At 42.4% G+C, this 14901-nt stretch overlaps 3 protein-coding genes across 3 annotated transcripts; 1 reads left to right on the top strand and 2 right to left on the bottom strand.

The window, feature by feature from the left end:
* The first annotated feature begins 2210 nt into the window (after positions 1-2210).
* Positions 2211-7100, top strand: SARC_10947 (hypothetical protein). Its single transcript, XM_014294988.1, has 6 exons — positions 2211-2468; positions 2930-3043; positions 3973-4119; positions 4556-4646; positions 5138-5284; positions 5702-7100. Exons 1-6 carry the CDS (start codon positions 2397-2399, stop codon positions 5815-5817), a joined length of 687 nt encoding a protein of 228 aa, XP_014150463.1. The 5' UTR covers positions 2211-2396; the 3' UTR covers positions 5818-7100.
* Positions 7101-8186: 1086 nt separating this feature from the next.
* SARC_10946 (adenylosuccinate lyase) lies at positions 8187-11528 on the bottom strand. Its single transcript, XM_014294987.1, has 6 exons — positions 11285-11528; positions 10462-10800; positions 9721-10179; positions 9252-9410; positions 8719-8808; positions 8187-8521 (listed from the first exon to the last, which is right to left on the bottom strand). Exons 1-6 carry the CDS (start codon positions 11399-11401, stop codon positions 8258-8260), a joined length of 1428 nt encoding a protein of 475 aa, XP_014150462.1. The 5' UTR covers positions 11402-11528; the 3' UTR covers positions 8187-8257.
* Positions 11529-11646: 118 nt separating this feature from the next.
* Positions 11647-14689, bottom strand: SARC_10945 (hypothetical protein). Its single transcript, XM_014294986.1, has 5 exons — positions 14558-14689; positions 13784-13972; positions 13059-13156; positions 12680-12836; positions 11647-12069 (listed from the first exon to the last, which is right to left on the bottom strand). The coding sequence occupies exons 1-5, from the start codon at positions 14664-14666 to the stop codon at positions 11927-11929; spliced, it is 696 nt and encodes a 231-aa protein (XP_014150461.1). The 5' UTR covers positions 14667-14689; the 3' UTR covers positions 11647-11926.
* Positions 14690-14901: the final 212 nt, after the last annotated feature.

Here is a 14901-nt window from a genome sequence, read left to right as displayed (position 1 = left end):
GGATTTATGTGCATATTTGACATTCTGAAATTCACATCCTATGTTTTCGCAACATCAGTTTATAAAAATTTGTACATACAATGGGAAGATGTGCTCGACTGAGAGGTGGCTTTTCATTCGCGTTTCGTTTCCAAAGCTCGAGAGTTCGGGATTCGAGCTCAAAATGCTCTGCCGGAATCCATTGGGGAATATTTGAAAAAGAATAAACAGCTAAACTAAAGCAAGGTTCTGATGGTGACTAACTACATTAAAAAAGGAGGGAATCTGACTGGTATGATACTACACTGATGTTATATTAATTTAATAGATGCAAGGTCGTGATATTTTACCCACGGACACTTGTTGCATGAACGCAAATACTTAAGCTATGCTTAATATTACCACGTCATGCCTAAGATTAATAGGACCTACCTTATCCACGTTTCCAATCTTATCGTTCATTACGACCGGCTAGAGAATTTATGATTTCTTCTATACGATTTCACGTTTACTTCGCTGCAATTCGTTGCTTCTCTCTCATTTGGTATAAAACTTATTTACCTTTTAAGACTGACTTCGCTACGGTAAAGTGCCCAAAAGGCTGAATGTGATCAATATAACCCGACCCATCTGCCTGAGAAGTACAATGCTACCCTTTGAGATGCCAAAATTAATTATATGAAGTGCAAGGATCCGATTAGCAGATCTGACTGCAAACCTTAACACTGTATGAAGATATGTAACTATACATGAATATATATGTATGTTTCGCATTTGTTTTATGTTATTTTAAGGGTATCCAAACGAGCATTGATTCGATCGTATTGTTTTCGCGCGAAACGAATTTAGTCAATGGATGCAAATATTTTAATGTGTGTATTCCTTTTTTTTTAAGAAAACCAAATTGGTTTCTCGCTAAAACGGTTCAAAATCCTGTTGTTGTTTTTTGATTTTTTTTAAAAAACAAACCAAAAAAATGTTAAACGCACAGTCGCACAATGTATTTATGAAACTATTCAGTTACTCTCGTTAAACCGTTTTTTTAAATTCAATCGATTTTGTGTTAAAGTTTTTAAATAACAAACCGTTAATTTATCGTTTGTACATGAAAGTTTAATGATGAAACGGTTATTTTTTTAATCGTTTTTGCGTTTAAGTTTTTTAAATTTAAAAAAAAATATGAAGTGTTTAAATAACAATATGTAAATACAAATTTTACATAGGTAGCCTTCCGAATTCTGAAGTTTTGAAAATACACAATATATATACGGTACATATGTATACCATCGGTATTTTACAACTGGGAGTATTCTAGTGAGCAGTTTTTAAAAACGTACAAAAGTCCTTCTCACATTTTTGCTATTTAACGTACCGCTGACACTGTTGACTGTTCCTTTGTGTACTATGTATTTCGTACAGCTTTCCAAAGTCTAAATTTATAGTAGCAGGTTATCTATTTATGTTAAAAAACAAAAATATGGAGACTGGAGGCTGGAGCTGGAGATTCGTCGCGTTCTTGATATCTAAATAACATAATTATTTCAACTGTATCTTCGTGATATTTATTAAAATTATTTCAACTGTATGTATCTCGACTTTTTCATGAAGTAATCAAATTGGGTACTCATAATAAGTACAAAGTACGACCATAAAAGAATATACGGTATGAGGTCGCCTCCGAGCTTACGGCCTGATGCGTTGTTCCGTACAAGATGGATAACAAACATCTAACAAAGAAAATTCGAACATACATGGTTTCACTTGCGATTCATCTATTGGCAAATCCCACGAATTAATCTGGACCATTTATTGAATTAAAATAATATAATCGATTGTATGAAATGTTGATAATACCGAATACTAGTGTCGGGTTGTAAATGCTGCCTCTGTGTAATTGACTTGCCTGTGAGAAGTTGACAATGCTACAAATGATCCTTATATCAGATATACTTTTAATAAAGCGGCACAACAGTATTTGTATCCGTACCACACTGCTCTGGTGTCCGTATCGCGTAACCGCGATATCATACATAGCCCCCGTTTCAAAATGGAACAAATAAATATGGCGAAATCATAGCCTCCCAGAGAGAGTCCCATGTCAACATTGCGAAATGTTTTTAGGCGAACCCTACACCCAAGAAAAGTATGTACGTTCAAACCCTGCTGGACTTGCGAATAAACTCTATAAAGTCACAAAAAGTGTATATATTTATAAATAAATAGGGGCGATGCGCAGAGACAAAACAGGGATGATAGCCTTTCTTTTTAGTGCACAGGAATCATTTCATTGATCTCACGGTTCGTTGAACTCTCTACACATAAGAAGATACCCGCATTGTGAACCTGTAGTGTAGCTGACAAGGTGTGCCAATTCGAGACCCTTTTAATACCGTAATTCTAAAGGATTCTACAATACAATGCAAAACGGATATGCGGCACAGAAGATTTCCACTTCCAGTGGACTCCAAGACTTGCAGAGTCTGGAACAGGTATGCTGTCTTGCATTGAGGCTGTGTCAGTGATAATTGTATATTCTTCTTTGTAGCAAGGATATTTCGTTGTGATATACAAGTACAGGCGAGCGGCCTTCGTAGGTTTTTAGATTTCCAACTTGGTCATGAAGGCACTGATATAAGTTAAGACACAAATACACGTCATATCTACAGTTCTATGTCTTGTGTATTCTGGATGTGATCGGGTACATGTGAATTTCATATACATACAATACATGTATGCGCATACACACACATATATGTATATTATATATATATATATATATATTTATATTTATGAGAGTGTGTGTGTATATATATATATATATGTATAGGCATAGGTATATGTATATGTATATGTATATATACATATATATATATATATATATATATATATATATATATGTAATACAATCTATTCCATATACTTATTTGGCATAATGAATCCTTGAAATTAGGAAGTAGTTGGCTTGCTTGAGACAGCGGGTGAGGTTTTCGCCGGATTGTCGAGTCCCGAGCCCGTGGCATTGGACATTAATCGATTGGCCAAGGTGTATATTAAAGCCGTAACGGTATGTGTAATCTCTATGTTTCCAGCTATCAGTTTGCGTGTTCTTCGGCAAGGATACTTGGTTCTTTATTAAGCGCCGTAAGCCGTGAAGGTGTCGTTCAGACATGATGTACGTGGTTTCGATTCGCTTTATGTCTAACTCTTTGCTGAGTAATAGTGTGAACAGTGTATTTGTGACTCAAATGAACGTGGAGTGATCGTGTACCTGTGGTATTTTGATCTGAATGCTTGGTATATGTACTGTGGTCAACCCCTGAGCAATACATTTGTGAGACTATAATATTTAGAACCCGGGGTTGGTATGTGGCACGACTTCAAGCCGCATTTCATGTTGGTCATAATAAGTATATTATGAGATTGATGCAATATCTAGCCGGATGAGGTGATCTAGAGTGTGTCGCTTGTGTTTGGCCGTCGCCAGCTTTTACTTAGTGGAATCGGCGCAACTGTGGCTATTTTAGACAACACGTTTTCGAAGCTGTCGTTCAGTATGCCTCGAATAAATATGGCACTCGGTTAGGTCCGTTAGGTGAGACAAGGCACTCCACTTCTTGTCATTTCAACGCGTATGTCCGCCGCACACCCGCACACCATGCTGACCTACACCTTTACAGTGCGGGGGTAAGAGCACGCTCAGGCTAATAACGTTCAGGTCGATTGAAATAATGTATATATTCATAGGGTTTACTCTTGAAGGTAGTGCAATTGCGTGCGTTCACACAGACGACTGAAGTCAAATCTCATTAATGACTGTATTAATGTACATGCACCAAGGCATGCATATGCCTATCAGTACATAAGCTAGAAGTTACGCACCCATGTTAGTACGTTTACGAATAGGCGAGTAGGTCATCGTATAGGATCGGAGATAAATTAAGGCAGGCACAGAGCTGATAGCACCTACTCATTTGATTTCATCGTTGTCTACAGAACATAGGCAAAGAATTGAACAAGCAGGTGTACAAGCTATCGGGAACTACGGACTACAATCTGAGCTCATACGGGGTCGCAAAAGACCTGGAACATGTCGCCTGGGAAACGGATGTAGTACATGATCTACTGAAGCAGGCGTGTGAGGTATATCAGCAGAGTATGAACCAAATGTCATGTACTAGTCAAGCATATGGTTAGATTGATGTGCATGTGTGGCCTAGAGTGCCGTGAGCTGTGGAATAGTAGTATGCCACGGACTACGAATTGTTATCATTTATTTAAAGGAGCGATACAATGGCCTCCCGCGTTAGTGCTCGTGACGAATCTAATTTGTCTGTACACAACTTACTTACAGATACCATAATTAGTAGCATAGGTGCTATGCTTGATGCGCTTTATCTTGGTACAGGTGCCTCTGTTCGAATTTGATTAAGACCTCGCGGTCCAAGGGCTTTACCAGTAGCGTGGGAAATGGTAGTGGTACATTGAGTTACTACTATTGTCGTAATTGTAGCAAACCGATTTATCGCATGCCCTTTTCTTTTTCTGGGGGATTTGCCAACTGTTGGCTGTTCTGCAGCTGAATGTTCAGGGCTCGAAACTTTGTATTGAATCAGCGCAAGCGGCATCCGATCTTGTGCAGCAATCCATGCAGGATTCGTCGAATTTGGGTATGAAAGTACCTTCACACTTTGTTGTGTAAGTGTACTGAAGTAGGTTTTCAGAGTATCAATCAAATATATGTCGTTGATTCGATAGGCACATGTGTTAATGTATCCTATAGAAGTAATGTAGCCATACATGCGCACAACAGATGAAACTTTTATAAGTACGTTAATGCTATAGATGGAAATATCTCAATAATATATTAATCTTCCTGAATGTGAGACGGTGGTATCTTTGTCATGCATGCTTATACCTTGCCACGTGCATCTCTACCGCACTAAGATTTCAGTTGGATCACATTAGGTTTTAAATGTGATCCTTTTTTTTGTTATTGAGCTGCCCGATGCAAGGCGAGTCAACATTGAAGTGATAAATCTGAAATTTTAGGGTTAATCACTGTTCGCATCTGAATGTTGTTATTCAGCTGATATTATCATCGGATAGGTGTATACTATATCTCTCTATAATCATTCGCACCGAATTTATGCACATGCAGCTGCTGGGCTGAACTTACCCAGTGATGGTTTCGCCGTCGATGTAACGCAACCATTGATTGGAGCAACTCAACCACCGATTGCGGGCACTAATCTTGGGCCGGAGATAAATCAACTCGTACCCGAGGGTTCTCAAGCACTGCCAGAAGGTACTATCCCTGCCAAACACTGTACGGGTGTGCATTGTCCTGTGATGCTGTGTGAGGCTGTTCGAGCGTGCATGGCATATGTTGGTTTTTGTATAGTGTATGTTACTATACACATCGAGTGTAGGTGCTCTGTGCAAGCAGGCTGCATATCAGGGTGCTTGACATCACAAGAGCTTGTGATTTGTACTTAGTGGCACGTTGAGTGTGGGCGAGTCTGTTGTGTATGCTGACGTGCACATATTTAGTGTCGAGCCCTAAACGCTTCTCATGGTCATAAGTCAGTCGGCAAATGTGGAGTGTTTCACTACATTCCTACTTCATTTTCGTCAGTTCTACTCTATCATTACTTGGTGTCATTTGTGCTCAATAGATTTGAATTCGTGAAAATACTACCGAATGCTCTGTCACGTTGCACAGGTGTCGCGGCTGCCATGACTGCTGAATCTGGAATCACGATAATGCCGATGGACGATACTGGGCTGGCTACTATCAAATCTGAGGCGGAGAGCGCAAAACTAGATACAACCACGTAAAATCCACCTAGATTCAGTGTATGCACAGGAATTTGATCCATGCAGATGTGCCCAACAGTCTGTGTATCTTCTCTGGAGGGACTCGCCGGTCCTATTAGTAGCGTACAGGCCCTGCTACAGTAGCGTACCGTACATACAGCCCACAGCCCTGTACTATCTACGTGCGCTGTAGCGGCTGCGAAGTGCACAATATGGTCTCGATACGATTTATTTTTGAGGGTTCTGCTTTCGGGTGTGCAGAAGAGATCGGCGCCAGTCGACCCACTTGTGTGCACGTATATGTCTGTCGCAAGCAAGGGTGGGACGCTGTCAGCTTTAGACTCGTGGTTGAATCTGTTAGTTTTAACACGAAACAGGTTATGATAGGCTATTCATAATCGGATGGCCGGAATGGTACGTTAATGTCCTCCAGCAAGACCAGAAGACTGTTCAAAGAGACGCTGACGCCCAAATAGGACCACTAAGAAGAGCACAAGACCTGCGTGTACATATGGCTGCACACAGCCTCGCGCAGTAGGCAACACCAACCACAACACGCGCGAGTATACGTGTGTAAAACTGTACCTCGTCTCAAGTCGTAGAAAGTCCACGATGCCACAAAGTCTCTTAGCCAAAGGTACAGATGAAACTTCTTGCGCACAGCAAGTTTGCTGAGTATGTATAGTCCGAGCTTTCCTTGGCGCACTTCCGAGCGAAGAAACGTGAATGCGTTTCGGCCCTCGAGGTATGGTGCACAGTGCACCCACACACCGACCGCAAATCTAAGCAACCCTGCACTACTATAATTGGTCTTAATCGAATTTCGGTTTGGCTTATCCCCTCCATACGTTTGGAAACATATTGTGCAAGTCTGATAGTGCATGTAGGCATGGTATCGGATATGAGGATGACGACCCGCCCATACGATAGTAATATTAGATTGTACCAACGATTAGGTGGAGGGCTCACGTCGGATCAAGCACCGCTTTTAATATAAAGCAACAATGTGGGTGTGAGGCAGACTATTCCACTGTTGGATGCGAAGCAGTAGGTGTATATTTCCTTCCTATAGCAGAGTATATGAATATTGAGGATGAGATGAGCCTGATTCGTATTGTAGCATAGAGGAGCTAAACGTTTTACCGGGCATTGTGATATTTTCCAACGCATTGTGGGCTATCATGATCGATTGAGCAACGAGAAACGGCAACACACGTGCACTATTGTTCTAAATTCGGTTGAGGCCGGATGAACAGCTCTGCCTCGATTGCGATAACAACCGAATAAAGTGATGTATGTTATACGAAACTTGTGTGTGGTGTGTCCGTAGAGATTGCCACGGCACAAATCAGTAAGGAACACATAGCGTCACAACAATGTGATGTGCGAAATAGGTGCAATGAAAGCGCCATACGATTTCAACTCAAAAGAGTATTGGCTCACGCGCACATGCTAGTGTGAATTTCAGTTGTGTGTTGGTCTCATGAATAAGTTTTTATCTCGTGAGTTAGTGGGCTTGAATGTTAGTGGACTTGAATATGCTGATGTCTAATACGCATTGAGCATAATATAATTGAGAATTGTATTTAGCTGTGGTATAAAATAATTGAGTATTGCATCTGTAGTACGCATGTATATAGTTGTTACATATGGTCGTATGCCTATCCAGAGATTGATACCATGCTATGCCAAGAAACTTGTAAGACAAACTGATCAGGGAGTTCATCACGTCGCTGCAGAGCCTATTGCGCCATTTACTGACGATAAAAGTAGAAGAGTTAGATATGATCTAACACTTACACCTGACTCGCGGTGGCACGATGATCGGGCAAGAACCAACTCAGAAATAAATAGCAAAGGTATCGTTTATTATTCGATACCTTGAAGTAGGGCCTACCAGTGCCACGGACCGCCGTCAAATAAGACTTGCTACAAATTTTACAGATGTTGCAAACTGACGTATGGCGCACAAAGCCAGAGGTTTTGTCCTTTTATTCGATGGAGAAACAATGGCGAACGGACGATATGATGAGAGAAACTGTGGAGCTCTATATTTTTTACCGTATGCGTACAACACTTCATTGGGCTGTAATTGATTCGAATATCTGCGTCACACCTCTGTATACACCATATTTTTATACTGAACCAAACAACAATATTGTAGAGTACGCAATCTTCAACCCTCGTTTCCAAACCTTTACGCTTAAGTACATGTGCCAATTCTCGCCAACAGTGGTTTCACAACATCTCATCCATCGGAGACTGTTTTTTCCTCGTTCAACTAAGAATTTAAACTCAAACTCAGTAAGGAAATCACTCTACGGTCACACATTTCATTCTCTTCCCAAATACAATTTTGAAATCCAAAGCCAAATGAAAAGTGGAAAAGTTCCGAATCGGGTTTAATTCCCTGTGCTCGATGGTATGTGTCTCTTTATTGTTATTCGTGGACAACAACGTTTTAAACGTTGATCTCAGCAGATCCGTCGAGTTCTTTAGCGTACCTTTCTAACGCTGGGGTCACTTCCTGTTGCATGAAGTTCGTCACCTGTTTGGGAGCCCGTCCGACAAAGGTATGCGGATCCATGAGGTTGTCAATCTGGGAGTGAATGGGAGCAAAATACTCTGATTTCCTGATACGCTCAATCAGATCGTTGCTGCCTCCCTCCATCTTGACCACTTTGCCAGCCTCGTGTGATAGGACTCGGATATGTTCGTGGCACTCCTGTAATAAAATTTGAGGCGTTTGTTTAGTCAGTTACCGGCGCTCATACAAGTGCCATTGGCACAGAAAGCAGTCATAGATATGTAACATGTACATCCGCAGCACTGGAGGTGCGTGGGATCTGTTCAGCGGTAAACCCTAGTACAACTACACGGATCACACAATACCCGTGCGAGTCTTAATTAAAACAAACATACCTGGCGATCTCCTCCAGCCTTTACCATAGCCATGATGAAGTTCTCGGTGGCCATGAAGGGAAGTTCGTCATTGATTCGTCGTTGGATGACCTAGCAGAGTACCGAAATTTGCAATAAGGACTACTACTGACTAGAAATTTACAATTAGGAATACTACTGACTATGATTTGCAATTAGGACTACTATTGACCAGAAATCTGCAATTAGGATTACCGCTGACCATGATTTGCAATTAGGCTATTGACCAGAAATTTGCAATTATGACTACTACTGACCATGATTTGCAATTAGGACTACTACTGACCAAAAATTTGCAAATAGGACTACTTCTGACCATGATCTGCAATTAGAACTACTGCTGACCATGATTTACAATTAGGACTACTACAAGCCATGATTCGCAACACAGACTGTGCAAAAATTGCGTGAAACCGAAAATTATAGAACTTGGACAACAATCAAACGTTCCAAAGGAGCCCATCTTGCCACCTTGTCAAGGACTAATATAGAGCAGTTCGGTACCAACCACATACCTTGGGGTACACTACTAGACCTTCCGTGACGTTCTGGAATGTATTTAAGACGATATCTGCTGTTAGGAATCCCTCGGGCAGTGACACACGTCTGATCGCAGAGTCGTCGAGCGTTCGCTCGAGCCATTGTACGGAGTGGGTGGAAGACCCATCTGCTGCCTGCAATAGTGAGCGTATAGGGGTTCATAAGAAATAAATGCTATTGTGTGCAGTGGCAGTGTATTAGGGTATACGATTCAAGCAGATGCGAGTAATAGATTCAGTCCAAATATATAGAGAGACATGCTTACAGTATGTACGAAAAGCGGTTTTAAGTATATCATCAATACGATCACAAAAGCGCGCATGACTAACAGATCGCATACTGCGGCACAACAGAAACGAATCTCAAGCCACCCAGACCACGATGGACGCAGTCGTACACAATAAACCCGGTGCAACAACAAGCAACCCCAGATAAAAACCATACCAGCGCCATCAGATGTCTAGACAACGAGCAGATGCGTTCACAGCGCATGGGGTTACGCTTGTACGCCATGGCACTGCTACCAATCTGGTTCTTCTCGAACGGCTCCTCGATCTCCTTCAGCGACGCAAGCAGGCGCAGATCAGTGGCAGCCTTATGCGCGGTAGACCCAAGCCCAGCTAAGCACGCGAGCACGTCATAGTCGAGCTTACGCGTGTATGTCTGTCCGGTAACAAGGTATCTGCGGTCAAAGCCGGCCATCTTGGTAACCAGCTTATCTAATTCTTCAACCTTGTCATCGTCGTTGTTGAACAGCTGCAGGAAACTGGCCTGTGTTCCGGTCGTGCCCTTGACACCGCGGAATCGGATCTGTGTGCGCAGATGCTCGAGGTGTTCCAAGTCGAGCATGAAGTCTTGAATCCACAGGCATGCGCGCTTGCCTACCGTGGTCAATTGAGCGGCCTGCGCGGGATTGTAAGAAGGAATTGATTGCTGAGTACTTGTACGCCAAACTGTACGTTGTTCGTTGACGCGTGGCGAGTGTATGGTTATGGCCTCGTCGGAAATCCAGGATAGCCCCAAAACTGCTTGGTTTACATCTGAACATATGCCAGGATACTCACATCACGCAGCTCACACGTACTATAACAAACGTAAGTGCGATTGCACGTTTTGGTATACTAATTCAAAACTCCGACGCATACCGCACGTCGTTCTCGACATCACTTAAGCCACAAATAGTACCTGAAAGTGGGTGAACCCAAGGGTTGGCAAATCCTTGTACTCCACCGCGAACTTGCTCAGTCGGTCGATAACCCGGGCCAACTTAGGAATAATGATATCGATCGCATCGCGGATGATCATCAAATCCGCGTTGTCACCAACATAGCACGACGTAGCGCCCAAGTGAATGATAGGTGCGGCAAGTGGGGCGGCAATTCCAAAGGTGTGGACGTGTGCCATCACATCGTGTCTGCGTTCCTTCTCCTCAATTGCGGCACGCTCGTAGTCGATGGGGAGAAGATTGGCTTCCATCTGTGCAATCTGCTCGTCGGTAATTTCAAGCCCGAGTTGTTGCTCTGCCTGGGGTGACAATTGTATGTAGAGATAACATGTTTAGGATGAATTTGTATTGAAATGAGACTCGATACATACTCAGCAATAAGAACAATCGGGTAAGCTAACTACTACCACAATCCCGTCACACAATTTTGATGGCAACCGCTGGTGTTATGCCATATTGCTAGAATATGAAAGAAATGGCTAATTAAACTATACAAACTCGATAGTGCATCTACCACACACAGAGATACACATCCACACATACACGTGGGTAGTATATGATGAATCTCCAGACTAAAATATCAGTAGACACTCGGAACATCGACGTAGATACTTGCTTAATCAATAACCAATCACAGAAAATTATAGATCAATGTGCCAGAACTCAGTTCGTTAACCAGATGTGTGCATGCGCATACGATATATTTATATAGACAAGTAAAGTCACGTCATTATAATATAACTCGCCACTTCTGAATGCAGACGAAATTGAATTGGACTGTACCTTTGCGAGGAAAGTCCACAGAACACGCCATGTGGAGAACTTCTTGTCGTTTGAGAAGCAATGAGACATCTCTTTGCTCGCATAGCGGCTGGTCAAGGGGCTCTGATACTTATCCATGATGACAATGTCGAGTACAACTCCACCGTTATTGCAATAAGCGCTAATATTTACGTTGTAGCCGAGGATCTATGTATATATATATATATACTAAAATCTTTCACTTTATCTGATGCCACATCACATGGATGGACTCGGTATTTGTTGCCTACAGCCCTACACTGGCTAGTCCATTTATTTACAATATTTATTTTTATTTAGATTTAGAAATCGATGATTATCGATAGCTAAATTTAGATGTCATCCCGCGTCAAGGTCACAGACCAAATGACAGATGCGTAAAATCTTAATACTTATGGTTGTCCGACAAGGCCGATTAAATCAGAGTCTTCTAAATGAAACAAGGCTATGATTAAATAGAATCCTGTGCATTCCCTCCTCTATCCCTGCACACAGCTTGACAGCAAGGCCGACCAGACTAAGCCATGAGAAACCAGATGCTCGAATCACAGTAATTGTTCCTGTGTTCGAGCATGTGATAACAAGCGACCGCTCTGTAAAGCGTGTATCGAAGCATACGGACGTTTAAACCTCTGGGAGTGTCAAGGTAAGCAGTACACACGCGGCGAATCCCATACTGACGCTTAATACAGTTTGTTGTTTCCCAGCATGCTCCAGGGATGTCGGAATCAGTTCATTAACGGACATATGTATCATAACGCCAGCAACTGCATTTGATGAAAGAAGACAATGTAAATTGATTAATCAAGACAAGAAGACTTTCGGATACCAGAGCCACGCATAATAATATGCATAGCAAATGATTTATACCTGACTTTCTACATACTTCATTACAAAGAAAGCATAACTCAGCAACATATAGAAGTATGAACAAACAACACACGGAAGCACAAGACTTTCATATACCAGAGCCACGCATAATAATGAGCATAGCAAATGATTTATACCTGACTTTCTACATACTTCATTACAAAGAAAGCATAACTCAGCAACGTATGGAAGTACGAATAAACAACACTCGGAAGCACAGGACTTTCAGATACCAGAGCCTCACATAATAATGTACATAGCAAATGATTTATACCTGACTTTCTACATACTTCATTACAAAGAAAGCATAACCCAGCAACGTATGGAAGTACGAATAAACAACACACGGAAGTACAGGACTTTCAGATACCAGAGCCACACATAACGATGTGCATAGCAAATGGTGTATACCTGACTTTCTACATACTTCATTACAAAGAAAGTATAACCCAGCAACGTATGGAAGCACGAACAAACAACACACGGAAGCACAAACTAACAACATACCTGAGGCGAGTAGGGCATGCAGTCTCGTAGTGGTGATATAGGGTTCAAGGAAAAAGCCGGCCGTGAGCGCTCCCAGCGGCTCAAACATTCCGGCTATGCATGTCACCATTAGTGTATAACGGACACTGCGTGTGCTTTTGTAGAGCGGAGCCGCAACCTACTGCAAATCGATACACAGCGAGAACCATGTAGGTAAAGATTTCCAGGTATTAGAACTGCCCTAGGTAGTTTCGAGGTTGCAAGGTAGGCCGACTAGGACATCTACGAACACCTGTGAAGGCCTTGGTTCCTGAACGCATGGTAGGTGGGTCAAACCGTCACCTTAAACTGGCTATTGCAAAGCACCAGGTCAAAATATTTAATTGAGCTTTACACATACCGCAATACCCTCCGGAATGTTGTGAAGGGCGATGGCTAGCGCGAATATCGCACCGAATTGCGGGTTTTGCATAGTAGATAAGAACACGGCAAGCCCTTCTAAATTCGCAAAGGAAGGGACACCGATATTGTCAATCTCGTGCATGGACACATGTGTGCGTGAGGTAGACTTTCACAAGGTCAGTCAAAAGATTTGACACCCCACAGGGCGTATATAATCACAAACTGATGATACACAGCCATACATACCGAGAACACCATGGACAAGCATACTTGAGCTTGCCAGAAAATGTAAAGTACCTAGATCAGCTATAAGAATCCGCACTTATTGCGCAAACGTATGCGTCGCAGTGGCCACCGTCATTGTTTGCATCAAGTCTGTCTATTAATTCTAGTACAAATGCAACCTCGTGAAATTCGATCCTTTCCATAATTACTTGCCACGAAATGAGGCTACCATGCACACAAATGCCCCTGTGAATGCGCACTCTTCGATATGTCCATATAGCACACACATCACTAGTCTCGTACTTGGTAAAGCCATACATACGCAATCTACAGTCTTTCACGTCACACATACAAGAGCAATACATACATCATGTTTGACCCAGACGTGCTGCAGCTTTCCTGTCCATGTCCGAAGCATAATCCAGACACAGGACTGTTTACAAACACTAGTAGAACTCAACGTAGAAGTCAAACAGGAGCTGAATCACAAACACGTACCAGGAGCATTATGGAGACTCATGGCAATGAACGATACCATGCCGACACGAAAGAACTTCCTGTCCTCGTCCCGGCCATCATGAAACAGCACATTCTGCACTCCATCTCCGTCGTCCGCGGGTAAACACCGAGATATAGTATGCATTAGAAGCATACCCATGACTGTGCACACACAGGCTATCGGGAAACCTGGTTCAACAACATTGCCAACAGTCAGCACTACGATGGGTGATTCACTAGGCCCGATATTTCGGAGGAAGAATTGTGTAAAGCGTGGGGCTTGAGTCGATTATCAACGCATCTAGTAAATTAATTACAAAGTGTCTTAAACTATTGCAATGAGAGCACCGAATCGATTGGAGATGGAAGTGCTCAAGCCAACCAGCCTTGTGCTGATAGTCACGGGGGTATAGCCGCAAGCAAGTACTTTATTCGCAACATACCCCATCTAGCTATATCGGGACATAACCGTACGAGGACAAGATGAGCGAATCGAGTCAGAAATTGGGGTACACAATTTCGGTATACATGTAATACGTTGGAATACAACTCGACTCGATATGCACAATATGTGCTTCCCGATCTTCATGTGATCTTCGTGACGGTAAGATTAGGTAAAACTTGAGCACAAGGAAAGCATACAAAGACTAAAGGACCTCGAAGTTAGGGCGAGCGTACCAAGCGCAACCAGATATTGATCAAGTTTCAGAACTATGGTATGAAACATACGCGGAAGCTTATATGTCCACTGTTATCCTCGCAACCGGTACATACCGATCACCTCCGCCGAAGGTAGCAGCAGTTCATGAAATGACAAGGTCAGCATGATACCTGCTGCAAACGACTGCATAGAGCCCACACTCGATGCTGAGGGGACTTTCATGCACACCAGAATGCCGCCAAGACTGCAGTAGTGACGAAGGAAAAAATGAATTTTTAAACCTGCTATTGCATGCGAGTATGGCTGTCGTTGACAAATCATACTGTGGTGGAATGAACAGGCAAAGCCCGAAACGTAGAGTGTACTCACGTGCTAAACAATATAGAAATTGAGAAAATCATACAATGACAGCAGATCCAAGCATGGGCGCATATATCAACGTATAAGTACATATATA

Source organism: Sphaeroforma arctica, assembly GCF_001186125.1.
Source record: "Sphaeroforma arctica JP610 unplaced genomic scaffold supercont1.1454, whole genome shotgun sequence".
Classification (NCBI taxonomy): domain Eukaryota; class Ichthyosporea; order Ichthyophonida; genus Sphaeroforma; species Sphaeroforma arctica.
The sequence above is the reverse complement of the archived record's forward strand: the minus strand, read 5'-3'. Positions and strand labels throughout refer to the sequence as shown.

Coding starts and splice junctions, on each gene's coding strand:
- SARC_10946 (XM_014294987.1), bottom strand. CDS start 11,401: ATGGATAAGTATCAGAGCCCCTTGACCAGCCGCTATGCGAGCAAAGAG. Junction 10,801..11,284: donor TGTGGACTTTCCTCGCAAAG/GTACAGTCCAAT, acceptor TTGTCACCCCAG/GCAGAGCAACAACTCGGGCT. Junction 8,809..9,251: donor GTCTAGTAGTGTACCCCAAG/GTATGTGGTTGG, acceptor GTACTCTGCTAG/GTCATCCAACGACGAATCAA.
- SARC_10947 (XM_014294988.1), top strand. CDS start 2,397: ATGCAAAACGGATATGCGGCACAGAAGATTTCCACTTCCAGTGGACTC. Junction 4,120..4,555: donor TACTGAAGCAGGCGTGTGAG/GTATATCAGCAG, acceptor GCTGTTCTGCAG/CTGAATGTTCAGGGCTCGAA. Junction 4,647..5,137: donor GCAGGATTCGTCGAATTTGG/GTATGAAAGTAC, acceptor ATGCACATGCAG/CTGCTGGGCTGAACTTACCC.
- SARC_10945 (XM_014294986.1), bottom strand. CDS start 14,666: ATGAAAGTCCCCTCAGCATCGAGTGTGGGCTCTATGCAGTCGTTTGCA. Junction 13,973..14,557: donor ACCTTCGGCGGAGGTGATCG/GTATGTACCGGT, acceptor TTGTTGAACCAG/GTTTCCCGATAGCCTGTGTG. Junction 12,837..13,058: donor ACATTCCGGAGGGTATTGCG/GTATGTGTAAAG, acceptor GATTTGCAGTAG/GTTGCGGCTCCGCTCTACAA.